A 19,636-nucleotide genomic window follows, 5' to 3' on the forward strand; every position below is an offset into this window, starting at 1 on the left:
ACATACATCCAGCAGCTGTGTTCGTACATTGTTTTTTTTTACAGTCAGGAATGACGTACACAGCAACCAAATTAACGGAACATTTATATATTTAAAAAGCCCTTATAGGCCATCCTGTTTGTAAGTAAAGTAAACAATTAATTTCAGAAAATGAACACTTTTGTTTTGTTTTTTTGAAATTCAATTTTTACTTTATTTTGCCCTATATGTTGTTTATTATCTTTTGTTTTTGTTATTGTTGCTGGCCAAAATGGCCGCCTTGCATGGTTGCCACCCTGGCAACAGAACCAGATTCTTTTGTTGATTATAAACACAATAAAAAAAAAGCTTCAACAGCATCCGCTCTATGAGATAATAAACCTAATCCATTTGGTTGCAGCTTGTACATAAAATAATTAATTAGTTCAAACACCACCACATCATGCTGGAAAATCTGGCAACGTTGTGAGCTTTTATTTACAGTTCGACCTCTTCCAATTGGAGAACACACGGATGTAAATACATACATACATGCATATGTATGTGTATGTTTCCTTTAACAAAGTGGCATTTGCAATTCTTATTTTTTTTTGCAATGGAATAAAGAGAACTTTCTACCATAACCTAATCCTATTATTCTATAGAATTGTTCTCTTGTTTTAATCCCATTGCAGTAGAAAACGCCATCGCTACCAGTTATTTCCCATGTAGCACGTCAGCCCATCTTGCAACGGTATTATGTCATGTATATAACCCCACACATACAACGGAAGTTGCTGTAAACAACGGAAAATTCCACTCGCCATTGCACTCGACATCATTGTTGTGTGGCAAGTCAGATAACTGCAGAAGCGACAGAGAGAGAGAGAGGGAGGGCACGATATTGGGTCATCGTCTGGTTTCTAGCAGCTTCTTTCGACGATGGAGCCAGTTATCGGAGTTATCTTATCGGAGATAAGATCATATCCTCCCTCCCTGGGGCCTGCCTGCAGTGTAGAGTCATGGTGTTTATTTTATGACATCTTCTCCATAGCTTTTTGCCTCAAATCTTGCTTGTTTGTCATCCGTTTTTTTTTTTTTACTGCTGTTTGTTCTCTAGCCTCTGAAAAGTGTACCTTCCTTGCTGGTCCCCCAAATATTTGTCTAGCATTACGCTTTTTATACCCTTGCAGAGGGTATTATAATTTTGGTCAAAAGTGTGCAACGCAGTGAAGGAGACATCTCCGACCCTATAAAGTATATATATTCTTGATCAGGATCACCTCCTGAGTCGATATGCGCATGTCCGTCTGTCCGTCTGTCCGTCTGTCCGTCTGTCCGTCGGTCCGTCTGTCCGTCTGTCCGTCTGTCCGTTTCTACGCAAACTAGTCTCTCAGTTTTAAAGCTATCGAGTTGAAACTTTGCACACACCCTTCTTTCCTTTGCAGGCAGTATATAAGTCGGAACGGCCGGGATCGGTCGACTATATCCTATAGCTGCCATATAACTGATTGATCGGAAATGCCATAACTTTGGTGTTTTTTAAGTTAGAGGGTTGGGACTTTCCACACATGTTATATTTGACCAAAATATCTTGTGTGCAAAATTTCATAAGGATCGGCCGACTATATCCTATAGCTGTCATAGAACGATCGAAATTGGCATAACTTTGGTGTTTTTTAAGTTAGAAAGATGGGATTTGGTACAGATTACTCTTTTGGCAAAATAATTCGATATGCCAAATTTCATAAGGATCGGCCAACTATATACGATCCGCTACATATCTAATAATATAAGATGCGTGGCGCCACCTAGCGGACTGCGAGTGAACTGCAAGGGTATATAAACTTCGGCTCCGCTCGAAGTTAGCTTTCCTTTCTTGTTTTTTTTTGATGTGATTACACAAGCGATTCATTTTTCTGGACTTATCACCTGCCAGTTATCTGGAATCTAGACTAGATCTAATCTACTATATGGCTCTGCTCCGTTCTAACAGGGCCAAGTAGACTTTAAGCCAAGAATTTTAAATGGAATTATGAAATGTAACTCGATTACCACCTTACTAACACGTGATCATCCATAAAATCACTCGAATACTACTTAAAATACATTTGAATTGTAAAATAATACAATTGCGAACAAAGCACCAGTTCATGGGAATAAGAAATGCGCCACCACAACAGTTGGGGGCACATTTATAGGACTGCTGATAAAGATTTGAAAGAATTAAAGATTAAGATTAATATTTTTATACCAACTACCATTTTAGTTTCATCAACTATAGGTAAAACTATTTATTATTAATGTTTATTAATATATTCACTTTTTATCGATCGTTTTGTGGTTTCTGATTATTAATATTTATATTGGTTAGTCATTGTTATTATTTCGGCAAACCCCCAGGCACGTGCAGCCTGAAAACGCGGTCCATTTTGTCTTTAAATATTATTTTCTTTCTCTCTCCGTATATATTAAATTTTTTGATATATTTTTAGCCCTATTTCCTTTGTTTTCCTCTCGAATTTGCGTATTAGCCGGCCCGGCCCGGCCGTCTAAATAAACACAAATTTAGGGGGGTTGTCGGCGAATTCTTTTCATGCAAATTTAGTATGAATTATTTGTGCTTTGTTTTGCAATTCGCCACGACCCAACCCCCACAAAAAAGGGAGAAATTTTCAACCTTGAGCTGCTAGGCTGTATTGAGATCCATATCGGGGCGACTGTACCCCCCCCAGTATCTCAAATAGTAAGTGTATATCTCGACGAGGGGCCTCGTCTTAGTATAGTAGCTCAACTTAATCACATAAATGATGCCACCGCTGTTTGGATGTCGTCAGTCGCCAGACAAACGCCCAAAGCACAGCACCTCCACACCTCACATATCAACTGAAAAAGCCAGGAGAGAATTCAAGTAGAAAATCAGACCAGATTAAAGAACATTTCGATGTGAATCACAGTGTGAGCTCCGTCAGAGGACAACCGAAAGCAACCAACCTGTGATAACCAAAGCACACAAGAATCCAAAAAGATAGTGAACTGCAGCTGTGATAAATCTTCTCTAGAGTCTAGGCCAAATATTTAACTGAGTTTGCGCCAGCGATGACGACATCCAGCGACAACTTGCAACCAGAGAACCAGGCCCAGACCATTCAAGTGGAGGGGTACGTCAGCAGCCCATATTTTTTTATATATTGCCTGTCTGCCACTATCTGCAATTAGAGATCACGCAAGGTCGTTAGGCAATTTCACTTGTCCTGCACGTGCCATCGATTGAGATGTCATAGACATTGCATGGAAATTATGGACTGCCCTCTATTCTCATAAATTGCATCCATTAGGCGCGATGCACCCAAAGGCGCCTCCTCTTTCTTCTCGCTCACAGATTCAGATTCGCAGAGCTGTGCCAAGTGCGCAGTTTGTTGATTTAATTGGCAGGCTGGTGTATATGGCGGGGCAAACAACAAAATGCTTGGCATTTTTCACGTCCACCCCAGCCGGCAAAAACCAAAATATCTATACACCACCCCAGTGGTGCGTATAGTATACGTATCCGTACGTATTTTGTGCCGTCCCCCCTCACCTTCAATGTTTGATTAACACCTAGACTATCTCGAATGCGAATACGTGAATAAAGAGAGCTGTCCGTCGACAGTCCAGATACCTATAACACTGTCATGGAATTGCTCTCTTTGTATAATATTCGACGCTTCGCTCCGATCACTAACACCCACTAATATCGTATTGTTCGATCTAATCTGTCCGTTGTCCTGTCTGTTATGGCTCCGGCCGCAAGGATACTCCACGAATAGTGAAATGAAGAGAGCTATCCGTCGACAGTCAAGTTAAAACACGGATTGTAATACTGTCATGGAATTGCTCTCTTTGTATAACATTCGAAAGGCGACGATATCGGTGTGCTTATCTGGTTTTAAGCTAAGCTGTAAGCGTCTGCTGGTGATGGTGGTTAATAGTTTTCTCCTTTCCAGGCCACTCCTTCCTCAAATAATTGTGGATGCATTGTGGAATTCAATTTCACTTTGTATTCTTCGCTATTTTGACTTTAAAATACTTCACAAAAGTTTAAAGTTTCGCCCGCCCCGATTATAATATAGATCCCGCAGCTTATAGATTATCAAAAATGTGTTGTTGAGACGGCAGTTCCTACAGGCCTCCGCGTCCACGTCCGCCGGTGGGTCCACCCTGCCAGGCTCCTCGTCCGCCAGGTCCGCCCGGAGCTCCCGGTGGTCCTCCGGTGCCTCTTCCACCTCCAGGCGGTCCGCCTCTACCTCTACCTCGAGCTAAAATTTTAAATCATTTAGTTTTAATGACTTATAATTGGCATGTTCACTTTCTACAAGACAAAATCAAGTTAAATAAACTACAAATGTGTTTGAAATGAAATTTTTGGAAAACTTTGTTGGCAAAGTGTGATATTTAGATGATGAATTCTGTGAAATGACTTAGGAAAGAAGTCCTCGATTTTGTCTTGCAGCAAAGTGACCTGAAAAGTCCCAACTCACCCTGGGCGCGTAGAATGGCCGCTTTCCCGCGTCCCGCCGTCCCACCAAGCCCCTTGCCCGTCTGCTTCTTGAACATCGGCGCATTTTTCAGCATGTCCGGTAGAATGAGGAACCTAATCTTGGAGCCCCGAATGTAGACGTTCTCCAGGCTGGCCGTACGTCCGTCCCGGTAGGTCACCGTGATCTGCGTCATCTGGCAGTTCATGTTGTCCTCAGCCTCGATTAGCTTGCCGCGGTACACCTCGCCGGTAATGGTTTCACATGTGATTATGTGGCCCTCGGCCTCGTGCAGGACTTTAATAGGTACGCCAATAGACATATTTCCTTTGTTTTATGTTTTTTCGCGTTTTCTGTGTAGTTACAATTGATTTTCTGCGTTTTTTCTGATGCCGCTAGATCTTTCGCGAGTTTTTCTTTGACCAAGCGTTTACGTCGTGTATCTGTTGGTGTGTGCGTGCGATTTGACAGTTCTGAAAAATGGCGTATTTAGTGTTGCCAGACTGTCGCCGGCTAAAGTCCCATCTCTATAAAGATATCGCAGAGCAGCATTTGAAGTCGTGACTATCGGCTATCGTGCTTCCGATAAAACGGCGCGCTTATCTTATCTTTTCAAATGTACACAAACAATTTTGCGTCATAAAGCGTATTTAATTTCATTGTCCCTGCTTCATTTACTGATAAGCTACAGACTTTTGCCTTCGTCGACAATTCGTCAGTTTACCAACAGCTATTGCGCAGTTCACCCACCAATTGTCTTCAATCGTAATCATGATTAGGTAAAAATAACCATTACAATTGTCCTACAAGCTTAAGGGATTGACATTTAGTCAGTTTTGAAAAAGCCTACAAAATCGATCAGGACCTGTCTAATGGCGCTGCAAATATGTTGATTTAATATTTAATCTTTCGTCCACAGCGACCCAAAGTTTAGTAGTAGTATCGTTAGAAGAGAGTTTAATGACAGCGGTATTGCCGATGGCAAACTCCGCACCATCTCGACTTCTTCTTGCGCCACGACCATGTCAACTGACTCCTACCGCATCTCTCTCGGCGTAGGGCCTCTGTGGTGGTCCTGATGTCCCTGTCCACCACAGAACAGATCACGATAGGGCATCGCTCTTAACGGGTAAGTTGATTTTATCAACTTGTTTCTATTCTGATTAACTATATCCTTGATATATCCTTCCAGGCTACAGCCGTAAGTCTTCGGTCGACTCGGCTGGTGGCAGCCTGTACGAGGCCGGCTCCAGGGCGTCGTCGCTGTCGTCCTCCTCGTCGGAAATCTCCGACTTGGAGTCACAGGGAGACATCCATTCGCTGTACTCGAACGATGATTGCCAAGAGGTGCTGCGTCAAATCTTACAGCACGACCAGCCGGTGCAGATTTCCATCAAACTGCATGTCACCGAGGACTTGTACACCAATTGGATGACGATTTTGAACCCGGTCAACAATTTGCTATATATCGCATTGCCGAAGGAACTGCCACCGGCCGGCTCCAAGCAGACCTTTGTGTCGCTACTGGAGTTTGCCGAGGACAAGCTGGAGGTGGATGGCGTCGTAGTCGCAATGCGCAAGGATCAGCCGAACCGCGTTCAAATGATTGAGGCATTTTTGTTTATGGGTTTCGAGCCGCTGTCGAGGAAGGCACCACAGGCCCCACCTGCTGCCATCAACGACACTGAGAACAACTATTTCTTGTATCGCATTGAGGAGTAGTCAGGCGGCAGAGGGGGCGATTTTCGCAGTACTTTTTACCATAACACCGATCAATTTAATCACTCAAATCAATAACAATTTATTATCCAACTATCGTAGTATCCGCAAAAGTATAGCTTATTAACACTGACATATTGGCCCCAATGTGTTCAACAAAACAAAAAAAGAATTCAATATTTAAAATACCGGTGTTTAAATAGTCGAAAATCGCTTAAAAATTGTCTTGGAAGCGGCGTATATCTTTGGTAGTCTTTCAAATATGGCCAGCCACGTTAAGAGCCGGATCGTAAAATATTTTACAAATATATAATCAACAAAAAAATATATCCAAAAATGTAAAAAAAAATATAAAAAAGAAAATGTCACAAAAAAAAGTGTATTAATCCTAAGTTTAATCTTGAATCAATGTCATATTTATGTTCGTCTTTTTTTCATTTTAAAAGTAATCTTTTTTTTTTTGCGTTTCATGTATTTTTCAAATATTATATCCATGCGTATATATGAAGGATCTTAATCCCATTTTCTTATATCTATAATATATTTTATATATTTTTATTCACTTTTTGTATACTTATTACGAAGAAAAAAAACAAAAGAGAAGATAAGAGGATGAATTAAAGGGGAAGCACATTTATTCACATACGCCAGAAGATTCAGATTCAAATACGATATCCAATTATAATAAACGTAATATTCAATAGAATTCCACACCACACAAAAGAAATTTTTTATAATACCTATTTTTTCTCTTATTTGAGTATGATTTACTTGATTCCAATAATAAAACGTATGACTTTAAAAAAATCGTTATCATTGTTTTCTTGATATTTGAAATCAATATTTATGACACGCCGTAAGGTTGATGGCGTACTATTATTTTGCGAATATCTCGAGTGGAAGTGGCTGAGTTTTAATGGATGCCTCTTCAGTTTAAGATAAGAAGGGGAAAATGGAAGCCAATAAAGGTGGGTTTTTCTTTTTATATGATTGGCTTTATAGAAGTTTATCTACTAGCTCTTGAGAGAAGAGTTCTTAATGATTTTAGATAAGATAATGATTTATAAAGTTAGTATATTTTGATATAAGTCGACTCTGTAATTATCAGATGTTTTCATTTTATGGAGAAATGTGTTCTATAAGTTGTAAAATTTATTTGGCAAACAGTAACTGAGCATGACCGAGCATCTTCCCTTTTTAATCTCGGCTTAGAAATCGTACAACAGCTGTTCCACATAAAATACATTAGCTCACTGCCTGTTTATGGGCGATAAAACTCTACCGCTCTCAAAAAAAAAAAAAAGCTACCATATACCTATCTATGCGATATAGGGGTTTTCGGGGAGCACCAGCAGGCATGGCTACATATATAAAGAGATAACGATATAACCAGCAACGGAAGAGGTTCCGAAAAACAGTCGAGATCCGAACGTCGCGGAGTTTACACATAAATAAAAGGTTTCGAAGCGGAGTCAAGTCCCAGGAAGTATCATCATGCTGAAGGCGGTGAGTGTACAATCAATGGGTCGAAAGTAACCTTATCGGAGTATAGATAAGGGCCTGTAGCTTCAGTTCCCGATCCTTCCCAATTATGTTTACCCAATTTAACCGGATTGCATTGGATGACTTTTGCAGATTATTATTTTTGCCACGGTCTTGGTCGCCGTGGCCCTGGCCATGCAACCATTGGACGCCAAGGACGATAATAGCCGCCACCACCACCTGAACCACAAGCGCCAGTTGTCCCAGCACACCCACAGCCATCAGCAACATGGTTCAGGTCTTGCAGAGAAGAAGGAGCACCTGAAGCATGGTAGAGAGGTGGTTGACCATGTTGCATCCCACGTCAAAGGACACGCCAAGTCGCACAAGCCTCACAAGAAGCACCACCACCAGTCGCAGGATGAGCACTCCCGCCGGAAGGCTCGCTCCCACTCCTCCAAACACCACTCGCATAAATCAGGACACCCCCACAAACACCATTCGGCATCCCGTCGCCATTAGATATCCTATTTATATCCTAGCTTATATGTGTGTAAGCCATTTCCAAAATAAAAACAAAGATCCCTAAAATATCTAAACACCTTTCCGATAAAATTTAACCTTTAAGGCCTCTAAGGATTAATTTTTAAAAAAAAAGCATTAGTCATAATTGGTCAGCCAGAAGTAAAGTCCATTGTTAAACCGTTCTACCTTACGGAAGAACTTTTTTAATTGCGATAAGAAAAATACTTTGAAATCTTTTTTGTAAGAAATGATAAGGAATTCAACTTTGGAATCTTCATTTTTTATAAGAAAATAATTCAGGAAATTAACATTCCAAGATAATAGGTTAGATATTAATTTCAGTTTTCGAAAAAAGAAAATTAAAATTAGATCCAGAAGAGAAACACAACACGGTTGCTCATAAAAGGCCATATTATCAAGAAAAGTCCTTAAAAAGCAATATTTCACAATTATGGTTAGTAAAATGGTACGTTATCCACTGTAATCTTGAGCTTTCGTGGCTGACCCCGTTTATGGCCCGAATATTAAGCTTGTGTGGATCGTTAAAGCCCGGCCAAGAGACTGACTGAGCTGGGTCCAAGTCCCGGGCTCGGGTCGGCAGTTCAGATGTGTAATTACGCTTGGCCAACTCGGTCTCTTGTTACGTTGGCCGACCATTGAAATCGCTACAATTTCTTTGGAAGCGCCGGGCCAGGTCTCAAAAATCCGGTTTAAGATGCCTGACAATTGAAATTTGAAAATAATAAGTCTCGCACATGCGTATGTAGTCGTCTCTGTATATAAATTGTTTTGTTTTTATTGCGATTATGCCGGTGTTAATTGTGTCTGGGGTCAAAAACTCCTCTGACGTCATCGCCAAAACATCAAAATGAGTTTCAAGACAGTGAAAGGGTTAATATATAAGTGGCTTGTATAATTTCTTTGGTAACTGGGAAAGGTAATATAGGAAGGGTTTTGTTTTTGAATCTCAATAATCTAGCCCCACACAGGATAGATTCTCGGGCGGTAATATCCTCCATAGTATCGTCCATAGCTCCGGTATCCTCCGTACTTGTAGCCACCACCATATCCTCCTCCATAACCACCGTAGTAGATGGGAGCTGGAGCCGCATAATAACCATAACCAACGGAATCGGCAGTGGCTAGGTCACCATCAGCACCTTCGTTTTCGTTCTAAAAATGAAAATTATGTATTTTTCGGTAGAGAATTGGTTTTTTATTTCATTCCTACCTCAATAGGACCTGCAGATATGACCGCTATTAAGGCCAATGCAAAAATAATGGAAAATATCTGAAAATGTATCCAGAAAGTTAGTTATTTTCAAATAAAACTGACCCAATTTGTTTATACCTTTGCCATTGCTGATCTTGTTTATCAAACTTCTAGGGGATATACTTGAGCTTTGTGATTTGTGGCAAATTAGCAACTTTTTTCCAAGCCGGGTGTTCTTGTTAGCTGCGTTGTTGTCCGTAAACTGTGATCCAGAATAACAGATCAACAATATTTATAGGGATCCCAGCCATTCCGGAGATCGATTTCGCACATGATCATTGATTGGACAAACATTGGGAGATCTGGGAATGTCGTTACCCGGTGGGAAATGAGCTGTCTCCCATCAGGGTCAGATTGATGCCTTGATATCAATATCTAAACTGGTTAATTGTTTATAAGAATTATGTTTATGACGCAAGAGCTACATTGGTTACAAATCCCGAGGGCTTTAAATCTTTACATAAAAAATTGATCTTTCCGGTTTAGCAAATATCTAATGCACTTATTTACCCCCAAAAAAATATTATACCGACGCACAAACTAATTAACTTTTATTACCAACTTGGTTTGAATGCTAATTCACTTAATTTAATTTCGATAATTTGATAAATTAGGGATTTTCGAGAATATAATACCTTCCTAATACTTATCAGATTCTTGAGGGGAATACCTTATCGATTCTCTACCATCCTATATCTTGGCCAATTCACATCCGATTCTTGATATCTTGGCCAATTTCTATCCGATTCTTGAGCGGAATACCTTAATCGATTTGTGGATCGATTCTCCTTCAATCTGCATCAAAACCTAGAAACAAAATATTTTTTAGATTTTTCTTCATTTTTCCTGGGAGTCCCCTTCGAAATTTTGAAAATGCATGTGGAGGTCAATGGGATCCACTGCGATGGCTATATCTTGGCCAATTTCTATCCGATTCTTGAGCGGAATACCTTAATCGATTTGTGGATCGATTCTTCATCAATCTGCATCAAAACCTAGAAACAAAATATTTTTTAGATTTTTCTTCATTTTTCCTGGGGGTCCCCTTCGAAATATTGAAAATGCATTCGGAGGTCAATAGGACCCAGTGCAATGGCCATATCTTTGTCAATAATCATCCGATTCTTGAGCGGAATACCTTAATCGATTTGTAGATCGATTCTCCATCAATCTGTTTCAAAACCCAGAAACAAAATATTTTTTAGATTTTTCTTCATTTTTCCCAGGGATCCCCTTTAAAATGTTGAAACTGTATGGAGATGGCCATTTGGCTAACAGCGATGAACATATCTTCGTCAATTTTCATTCGATTCTTGAGCGGAATACCTTAAACGATTTGTGTGTTTTTAAATTTTAAATATTTAAGCCATAAAAACCGGTAAAAACTCTATCGCCGCTATAAACGATAAAAATCGAAAAGTTTCCAGTAATCGAAAAGTTGTCCAGTAGATGGCGCTGCCGACACGAACCCGAAAGGGCTATCGAAGATTATCCATCACTAGCGTGGCATGCTAGCGTGAAAAAGTATTTTTCCATTTTGCAAAGAATTTAAGTTGCAGTTTGCCGCTGAAGAAAGACATTAAACGAGAAAAATAGGTAATAATTCGGTAGCTAAACTTAAGTGGTACAGTTTAAAGAAAAAATTGTGTGGGCGGCGAGCGTTTTTGATCGCTTTTTTGGCGCTGAAAATATTGCAAAAGACCGCAACGTCGGCATCGTTTTCCCCCGACGGGAAGTGACTGTGTGTGTGCACATGCTAATGTGGGTCCTCTTTTATTGATTAGGGTAGGACACAAATCGGGTCGAACATCCGGATATAATGTCCATTCCGCCGTACATGTTGCCGCAGAATGCCTGGGCCGCCCAGCTCATGGCCCAGCAGGCATATGCGGCTGCCCATGCTCAGCAGGCGCAACTGCATGCCCAGCAGCAGATGGCCAACCAGATCCAGCAGATTCCCCCGCCTGGCGCCCCCCTGCCTCCACCAAGTGGCCATGCAAACGGGATTCCCACCGCTGCCGGTGGGCAGCCGGGCTTGGGACAGATTCCGACACCGAAGCCTGACATCCTTACGGAGGAGAAGCTGCAGGAGAAGGCGCTGAAATGGCAGCACCTTCAGTCGAAGCGATTCGCTGAGAAGCGAAAGTTTGGCTTCGTGGACACCCAGAAGGAGGACATGCCTCCGGAGCACATTAGGAAGATCATAAGAGATCATGGCGACATGACGTCCCGGAAGTACCGGCACGACAAGCGTGTGTACCTAGGTGCCCTCAAGTATATGCCGCACGCCGTATTAAAGTTGCTGGAGAATATGCCCATGCCCTGGGAGCAGATTCGGGATGTGCAGGTGCTCTATCACATCACTGGAGCCATTTCTTTTGTCAACGAGATTCCCTGGGTCATTGAGCCGGTCTACATTGCGCAGTGGGGGTGAGTATGATATGATTTTTGTACTAGTTTGATACTGAACGACTGCATTTTTCATCAGCACCATGTGGATTATGATGAGGCGTGAGAAACGCGATCGTCGTCACTTTAAGAGAATGCGCTTCCCGCCCTTCGATGATGAGGAGCCTCCTCTGGACTATGCGGACAACGTGCTCGATGTGGAGCCCCTGGAAGCCATTCAAATCGAGCTGGACAACGACGAAGATAATGCCGTATACAAGTGGTTTTACGATCATCGTCCTCTAGTTGATACGCAGTTAGTTATAAAATGAATCATTGCTTTTTTCGTTGATTGTAATGTTGAGCTTCTACCAGGTTCGTGAATGGCTCCACATATCGCAAGTGGAATCTGTCGCTGCCCCAACTGGCTACCCTGTACCGGCTGGCCAATCAGTTGCTCACGGATCTGGTGGACAATAACTTCTTTTACCTATTCGATCCCAAGAGTTTCTTCACAGCCAAGGCTTTAAATATGGCCATTCCCGGTGGTCCCAAGTTTGAGCCATTGATCAAAGATCACAACGTGGGGTAAGAGAACTTCTAAGCCTTCTATGTTCGGAAAAATAAATATTATTCCCCTTTTTAGAGATGAAGACTGGAACGAGTTCAATGACATCAACAAAGTCATTATCCGGCAGCCCATTCGTACCGAGTACCGCATAGCCTTTCCCTATTTGTACAACAATATGCCGCACTTTGTGCATCTGAGCTGGTAAGATCCAAATTAAATGCACTTATTTCTGATATTGACGTGCAAGTAACGTTTCCAAGTCAAATCCCCATGCTGGAAATGCTTCATGGCACGTGAGAACAAAGATGAGCTCCCGGCTTACTACCAATATTGCGATAATGGGAGCTGCAATGAGAATGTTCGTAGCGATTTTGGAGTTTGAATCGATACTGCTGATAGTTGCATACATTTGAACAAGAAATATCTTCAATAGGCACCTTTAATACTCTCTTATTTCATAAATTTCAGGTATCACACACCAAACGTGGTCTACATCAAGACTGAAGATCCTGATTTGCCAGCTTTTTACTTCGATCCACTCATTAACCCCATTTCGCATCGGAATTCCAACTCGAAGGTGCAGGAACCGCTGCCGGACGATGACGAGGACTTCACTTTGCCGGACGATGTGCAGCCCTTCCTGCAGGACACTCCCCTTTACACGGACAACACAGCCAATGGCATCGCCCTGTTGTGGGCACCTCGCCCCTTCAACATGCGCTCTGGTCGTTCGCGCCGAGCCATCGATATACCATTGGTCAAGTGCTGGTACAAGGAGCACTGTCCCCCCGGACATCCGGTGAAAGTGCGCGTCAGCTACCAGAAACTGCTCAAGTACTACGTGCTGAACGCCCTCAAGCACCGGAAACCCAAGCCCCAAAAGAAACGCTATCTATTCCGGTCTTTCAAGGCCACAAAGTTCTTCCAGACCACCACGTTGGACTGGGTAGAGGCTGGACTGCAGGTTTGCCGTCAGGGCTACAACATGTTGAACCTCCTGATCCACCGGAAGAACCTTAACTACTTGCATTTGGATTATAACTTCAATCTAAAGCCGGTCAAGACCTTGACGACCAAGGAGCGTAAGAAGTCGCGTTTCGGCAATGGTACGTGTGTCTTTAATAATTTATTTTAACTTGTTAGCTAATAAATACCATATCTTATAGCTTTCCATCTGTGTCGTGAAATTCTGAGGCTGACCAAGCTCATTATCGACTCCCACGTACAGTACCGACTAAACAACGTGGACGCCTTCCAACTGGCCGACGGCCTGCAGTACATCTTCGCCCATGTGGGCCAACTGACGGGCATGTACCGCTACAAGTACAAGCTGATGAGGCAGATTCGCATGTGCAAGGATCTGAAGCATCTGATCTACTACCGCTTCAATACGGGACCCGTTGGCAAGGGACCTGGTTGCGGTTTCTGGGCACCGGGCTGGCGTGTCTGGCTTTTCTTCATGCGCGGCATCACGCCGCTCTTGGAGCGCTGGCTGGGCAACCTGCTGTCACGTCAGTTCGAGGGCAGACACTCCAAGGGTGTGGCCAAAACGGTTACCAAACAGCGCGTGGAATCCCACTTCGATCTGGAGTTGCGTGCCTCTGTGATGCACGACATCGTGGACATGATGCCCGAGGGCATTAAACAGAACAAGGCGCGCACCATTCTGCAGCATCTGTCTGAGGCGTGGCGGTGCTGGAAGGCAAACATTCCGTGGAAGGTACCGGGACTACCTATCCCGATTGAAAACATGATCCTGCGCTATGTCAAGATGAAGGCCGATTGGTGGACAAACACGGCGCACTACAACAGGGAGAGAATTCGTCGTGGAGCCACCGTGGACAAGACCGTGTGCAAGAAGAATCTGGGTCGACTGACGCGTCTCTATTTGAAGGCGGAGCAGGAGAGACAGCACAACTACCTCAAGGATGGTCCCTACATCTCACCCGAGGAGGCTGTGGCCATCTACACCACCACTGTGCATTGGCTGGAGTCGCGTCGGTTCGCTCCCATTCCCTTCCCGCCGCTGTCCTACAAGCACGACACCAAGCTCCTCATCCTGGCGCTCGAACGGCTGAAGGAGGCGTACAGTGTCAAGTCCCGGCTGAACCAAAGCCAGCGCGAGGAACTGGGTCTCATTGAGCAGGCCTACGACAATCCCCACGAGGCCCTGTCCCGTATCAAGCGTCATCTGCTCACCCAGAGAGCTTTCAAAGAGGTTACTCCCCTTATGGTTAGCTTTTTGTCAAATTTTATAATTCCCTTTGTGATTTCAGGTCGGCATTGAGTTCATGGACTTATACAGCCACCTTATACCCGTCTACGAAGTGGAACCGCTGGAGAAGATCACGGACGCCTACTTGGATCAGTATCTGTGGTACGAGGCCGACAAGAGGAGGCTCTTCCCGCCATGGATCAAGCCCAGTGACACGGAGCCGCCGCCACTGTTGGCCTACAAGTGGTGTCAAGGTGGGGTTTTAATGGAATCAGTAAGTGGAAAGGTGTACTGGACATTTTGGGTGTGTGATTTGTGGCAAAGTGATAGGTATTTGATCATCCCCTTGTTGCAAACCTCACGCCCAAGGTGCTTTCCAACGGCAACATATCAGCAAGGAAGACTAAGATTAAATGATAGTTCAGTTCACTTATTCCCGCCACTAATTAAGACAAACTATGTCCCTCGAAACAGGCATCAACAACTTGCAGGATGTGTGGGATGTGGGTGAGGGCGAATGCAACGTCTTGCTGGAGTCTCGATTCGAGAAGCTCTACGAGAAAATCGACTTGACCCTCCTCAATCGACTGCTCCGCTTGATTGTCGACCACAACATTGCCGATTACATGACCGCCAAGAACAACGTGGTGATCAACTACAAGGACATGAACCACACCAACAGCTATGGCATCATTCGGGGCCTGCAGTTCTCCTCCTTCATCACGCAGTACTATGGTCTGGTTTTGGATCTCCTGGTGCTGGGCCTGCACCGTTCCAGCGAAATGGCTGGTCCACCCCAGATGCCAAACGATTTCCTGACCTTCCAGGATGCTGTCACGGAAACCGCTCATCCAATTCGGTTGTACTGTCGCTATGTGGACAGGATACACTTGTTCTTCAGGTTCTCGGCCGAAGAGGCGCGAGATCTTATCCAGAGATACCTCACAGAGCACCCGGATCCCAACAACGAGAACATTGTTGGCTACAACAACAAGAAGTGCTGGCCAAGAGATGCTCGCATGCGTTTGATGAAGCACGATGTGAATTTGTAGGTTTCTTTTTCAAATTTTGGAGAACTGTGAAGTTAATGTGGAATATTTTCAGAGGGCGTGCTGTCTTCTGGGACATCAAGAATCGTCTACCTCGATCTGTGACCACCATTGGTTGGGAGAACACCTTTGTTTCTGTCTATTCCAAGGACAACCCGAATTTGCTCTTCAACATGAGTGGCTTTGAGTGCCGCATTCTGCCAAAGGTTCTTTTACTCAGCTAATTCCTTTAAGATCAGTTTAATTCTTTACTTTTTCTACCCACAGTGCCGCACACAAAACGAGGAGTTCACTCACCGGGACGGCGTGTGGAACTTGCAGAATGAAATCACCAAGGAACGTACGGCCCAGTGCTTCCTGCGCGTGGACGACGAGTCCTTGGGCCGCTTCCACAACCGTGTGAGGCAGATCCTCATGGCTTCAGGCTCAACCACTTTCACAAAGGTAAGTACGCTTTTTAAAATATTTAAACATGTTTTTGTTAATTAACATTTGAACCTTAAAGATTGTCAACAAATGGAACACTGCTCTTATTGGCTTGATGACCTACTTCCGGGAGGCTGTGGTTAACACCCAGGAGCTTCTGGATCTGTTGGTCAAGTGCGAGAACAAAATACAGACCCGTATCAAGATTGGCCTGAACTCGAAAATGCCTTCCCGTTTCCCGCCCGTGGTGTTCTACACCCCCAAAGAGCTGGGTGGTTTGGGCATGTTGAGCATGGGTCACGTCCTCATTCCACAATCGGATCTGCGGTGGTCCAAGCAAACAGACGTGGGCATCACCCATTTCCGATCAGGTGAGATCCTTTTCCCAGAATCCCAATTTTAACCCTTGCTAATGGATTTGTTCTTAAAGGTATGTCCCATGACGAGGATCAGTTGATTCCCAATCTGTACAGGTACATTCAGCCGTGGGAAAGTGAGTTCATTGACTCCCAGCGCGTGTGGGCCGAGTACGCTCTGAAGCGCCAAGAGGCTAATGCCCAGAACCGACGGCTCACGCTGGAGGATCTGGAGGATAGCTGGGATCGTGGAATTCCCAGGATCAACACCCTCTTCCAGAAGGATCGGCACACGCTGGCCTACGACAAGGGCTGGCGCATTCGAACGGAGTTCAAGCAGTACCAGGTCCTGAAACAGAATCCCTTCTGGTGGACCCATCAGCGACACGACGGAAAACTCTGGAATCTGAACAACTACCGCACAGATATGATTCAAGCCCTGGGCGGTGTTGAGGGCATCTTGGAGCACACTCTGTTCAAGGGAACATACTTCCCCACCTGGGAGGGTCTCTTCTGGGAGAAGGCCTCCGGCTTTGAGGAGTCCATGAAGTACAAGAAGCTCACCAATGCGCAGCGTTCGGGTCTCAACCAGATTCCCAATCGTCGCTTCACCCTCTGGTGGTCGCCCACCATCAATCGGGCCAATGTCTACGTTGGTTTCCAGGTGCAATTGGATCTGACTGGCATCTTCATGCACGGCAAGATACCCACCCTGAAGATTTCCTTGATCCAGATCTTCCGTGCCCATTTGTGGCAGAAGATCCACGAGTCGATCGTCATGGATCTGTGTCAGGTGTTCGATCAAGAGCTGGACGCCCTGGAGATCGAGACGGTGCAGAAGGAGACCATCCATCCGCGTAAGTCCTACAAGATGAACTCCTCGTGCGCGGACATCCTGCTCTTCCCCGCCTACAAATGGAACGTGTCGCGGCCGTCGCTTCTGGCCGACACCAAGGACACCATGGATAACACCACCACCCAGAAGTACTGGCTGGACATTCAGTTGCGTTGGGGCGACTACGATTCGCACGATGTGGAGCGGTATGCCAGGGCCAAGTTCCTCGACTACACCACGGACAACATGTCCATCTATCCCTCGCCGACGGGTGTCCTGATTGCCATCGACTTGGCCTACAACCTGCACTCGGCGTACGGCAACTGGTTCCCGGGCTGCAAGACCCTCATCCAGCAGGCCATGGCGAAGATCATGAAGGCCAATCCGGCGTTGTATGTGCTCCGAGAACGCATCCGTAAAGCCCTGCAGCTGTACTCGTCGGAGCCGACGGAGCCGTATCTCAGTTCCCAGAACTATGGCGAGTTGTTCTCCAACCAGATCATCTGGTTCGTGGATGACACGAATGTGTACCGCGTCACCATACACAAGACATTCGAGGGTAACTTGACAACGAAGCCCATAAACGGAGCCATCTTCATCTTCAATCCGCGAACCGGACAGCTCTTCCTGAAGATCATTCACACATCGGTGTGGGCTGGACAGAAGCGTCTGGGCCAGCTGGCCAAGTGGAAGACGGCTGAGGAGGTGGCGGCTCTGATTCGATCGCTACCGGTGGAGGAGCAGCCTAAGCAGATCATTGTGACCCGCAAGGGCATGTTGGACCCGCTGGAGGTGCACTTGCTCGATTTCCCGAACATTGTGATCAAGGGTTCGGAGCTGCAGCTTCCCTTCCAGGCGTGCTTGAAGGTGGAGAAGTTCGGTGATCTGATCTTGAAGGCCACCGAGCCGCAGATGGTGCTCTTCAACCTGTACGACGACTGGCTAAAGACCATCTCCTCGTACACGGCCTTCAGTAGGCTCATCCTGATCCTGCGGGCTCTGCACGTGAACACAGAGCGCACCAAGATCATCCTGAAGCCGGACAAGACCACCATCACCGAGGCCCATCACATCTGGCCGACGTTGTCCGACGAGGAGTGGATCAAGGTGGAGGTGCAGCTGAAGGATCTCATTCTGGCCGATTACGGCAAGAAGAACAACGTGAACGTGGCCTCGCTAACGCAGTCCGAGATCCGTGACATCATTTTGGGGATGGAGATCAGTGCTCCGTCCGCGCAGCGCCAACAGATCGCCGAGATCGAGAAGCAGACCAAGGAGCAGAACCAGCTCACGGCCACCACCACAAGGACTACGAATAAGCATGGTGACGAGATCATCACCTCCACCACGTCCAACTACGAGACGCAGACCTTCAGCTCGAAGACGGAGTGGCGCGTGAGAGCCATCTCAGCCACCAACCTCCACCTGCGAACCAACCACATCTATGTCAGCTCGGACGACATCAAGGAAACTGGCTACACCTACATCCTGCCCAAGAACATACTCAAGAAGTTTGTGACCATCTCGGATCTGAGGGCACAGATTGCGGGCTATCTGTACGGCGTGAGTCCGCCGGACAACCCGCAGGTGAAGGAGATCCGCTGCATCGTTATGCCGCCACAGTGGGGCACCCATCAGACGATCAACCTTCCCAACACCCTGCCCACGCACCAGTACCTCAAGGACATGGAACCGCTCGGCTGGATTCATACGCAGCCTAACGAGCTGCCGCAGCTGTCGCCGCAAGACATTACCACCCACGCCAAGATCATGCAGGAGAACTCGAACTGGGACGGCGAGAAAACGATTGTGATCACGTGCTCCTTCACTCCCGGCTCGTGCTCCCTGACCGCCTACAAGCTGACGCCCTCGGGCTTCGAATGGGGCTCCAAGAACACGGACAAGGGCAACAACCCGAAGGGCTACCTCCCGTCGCACTACGAACGCGTCCAGATGCTGCTGTCAAACAAGTTCCTCGGCTTCTTCATGGTGCCGGCACAGAGCAGCTGGAACTACAACTTCATGGGCGTCCGTCACGACCCGAACATGAAATACGAATTGCAGCTGGCCAATCCGAAGGAGTTCTACCACGAACTGCATCGCACCTCGCACTTCCTGCTCTTCTCCAACCTGGAAGATGGTGGCGACGGCGCTGGCGCGGATCGTGAGGATGTTTACGCGTAGGCACGACTCCGGATTGGTTTCTTAGGTTCTTCGTTTTATCGTTTAGTCCGTACAAGCAATTTTTATAAGCGTGCTTTCAAAATGCTAGCGTCTAGGTACATTTTGTAATAAAAATCTGTCTTTTTTACCACCAAACCA

General features: G+C 45.4%; 5 protein-coding genes and 1 non-coding gene across 7 annotated transcripts; 4 read left to right on the forward strand and 2 right to left on the reverse strand.

Moving 5' to 3' along the window:
* The first annotated feature begins 2,784 nt into the window (after nucleotides 1-2,784).
* LOC6495488 (ornithine decarboxylase antizyme) lies at nucleotides 2,785-7,001 on the forward strand. Its single transcript, XM_014907846.3, is given in 4 exon segments — nucleotides 2,785-3,119; nucleotides 5,395-5,551; nucleotides 5,553-5,604; nucleotides 5,668-7,001. Coding segments are annotated over 4 exon segments (801 nt in total). The 5' UTR covers nucleotides 2,785-3,057; the 3' UTR covers nucleotides 6,198-7,001.
* Nucleotides 3,984-5,022, reverse strand: LOC6495148 (small nuclear ribonucleoprotein Sm D3). Its single transcript, XM_001958922.4, has 2 exons — nucleotides 4,479-5,022; nucleotides 3,984-4,256 (listed from the first exon to the last, which is right to left on the reverse strand). Exons 1-2 carry the CDS (start codon nucleotides 4,795-4,797, stop codon nucleotides 4,120-4,122), a joined length of 456 nt encoding a protein of 151 aa, XP_001958958.1. The 5' UTR covers nucleotides 4,798-5,022; the 3' UTR covers nucleotides 3,984-4,119.
* Nucleotides 7,002-7,555: 554 nt separating the features above from the next.
* LOC6495489 (histidine-rich glycoprotein) lies at nucleotides 7,556-8,269 on the forward strand. The gene is made up of 2 exons (XM_001958923.4): nucleotides 7,556-7,700; nucleotides 7,830-8,269. The coding sequence occupies exons 1-2, from the start codon at nucleotides 7,689-7,691 to the stop codon at nucleotides 8,196-8,198; spliced, it is 381 nt and encodes a 126-aa protein (XP_001958959.1). The 5' UTR covers nucleotides 7,556-7,688; the 3' UTR covers nucleotides 8,199-8,269.
* Nucleotides 8,270-8,965: 696 nt separating this feature from the next.
* LOC6495147 (neuropeptide-like protein 30) lies at nucleotides 8,966-9,684 on the reverse strand. Its single transcript, XM_001958924.4, has 3 exons — nucleotides 9,553-9,684; nucleotides 9,433-9,492; nucleotides 8,966-9,374 (listed from the first exon to the last, which is right to left on the reverse strand). Exons 1-3 carry the CDS (start codon nucleotides 9,559-9,561, stop codon nucleotides 9,177-9,179), a joined length of 267 nt encoding a protein of 88 aa, XP_001958960.1. The 5' UTR covers nucleotides 9,562-9,684; the 3' UTR covers nucleotides 8,966-9,176.
* A 1,240-nt stretch (nucleotides 9,685-10,924) lies between these two features.
* Nucleotides 10,925-19,633, forward strand: LOC6495490 (pre-mRNA-processing-splicing factor 8). Of its 2 annotated transcripts, none has more exons than XM_032450948.2 (13): nucleotides 10,925-11,070; nucleotides 11,259-11,904; nucleotides 11,963-12,178; nucleotides 12,238-12,450; nucleotides 12,509-12,634; nucleotides 12,902-13,539; nucleotides 13,600-14,651; nucleotides 14,710-14,902; nucleotides 15,123-15,696; nucleotides 15,753-15,903; nucleotides 15,965-16,141; nucleotides 16,203-16,494; nucleotides 16,554-19,633. In XM_032450948.2, the coding sequence occupies exons 2-13, from the start codon at nucleotides 11,294-11,296 to the stop codon at nucleotides 19,496-19,498; spliced, it is 7,188 nt and encodes a 2,395-aa protein (XP_032306839.1). In that variant the 5' UTR covers nucleotides 10,925-11,070; nucleotides 11,259-11,293; the 3' UTR covers nucleotides 19,499-19,633. The 2 variants fall into 2 exon arrangements, with proteins under 2 accessions (XP_032306839.1, XP_032306840.1); XM_032450949.2 differs by having other exon boundaries at nucleotides 11,264-11,904.
* LOC116654799 lies at nucleotides 12,669-12,844 on the forward strand. The gene has a single exon (XR_004310022.1).
* Nucleotides 19,634-19,636: the final 3 nt, after the last annotated feature.

This window comes from Drosophila ananassae, chromosome 3L (genome assembly GCF_017639315.1).
Source record: "Drosophila ananassae strain 14024-0371.13 chromosome 3L, ASM1763931v2, whole genome shotgun sequence".
NCBI classification, from domain to species: Eukaryota; Metazoa; Arthropoda; class Insecta; order Diptera; family Drosophilidae; genus Drosophila; species Drosophila ananassae.

Coding starts and splice junctions, on each gene's coding strand:
- LOC6495148 (XM_001958922.4), bottom strand. CDS start 4,797: ATGTCTATTGGCGTACCTATTAAAGTCCTGCACGAGGCCGAGGGCCAC. Junction 4,257..4,478: donor GGCCATTCTACGCGCCCAGG/GTGAGTTGGGAC, acceptor TTAAAATTTTAG/CTCGAGGTAGAGGTAGAGGC.
- LOC6495147 (XM_001958924.4), bottom strand. Junction 9,375..9,432: donor TATCTGCAGGTCCTATTGAG/GTAGGAATGAAA, acceptor TTTCATTTTTAG/AACGAAAACGAAGGTGCTGA.
- LOC6495490 (XM_032450948.2), top strand. CDS start 11,294: ATGTCCATTCCGCCGTACATGTTGCCGCAGAATGCCTGGGCCGCCCAG. Junction 12,179..12,237: donor CGTCCTCTAGTTGATACGCA/GTTAGTTATAAA, acceptor AGCTTCTACCAG/GTTCGTGAATGGCTCCACAT. Junction 15,904..15,964: donor AGTGCCGCATTCTGCCAAAG/GTTCTTTTACTC, acceptor TTCTACCCACAG/TGCCGCACACAAAACGAGGA.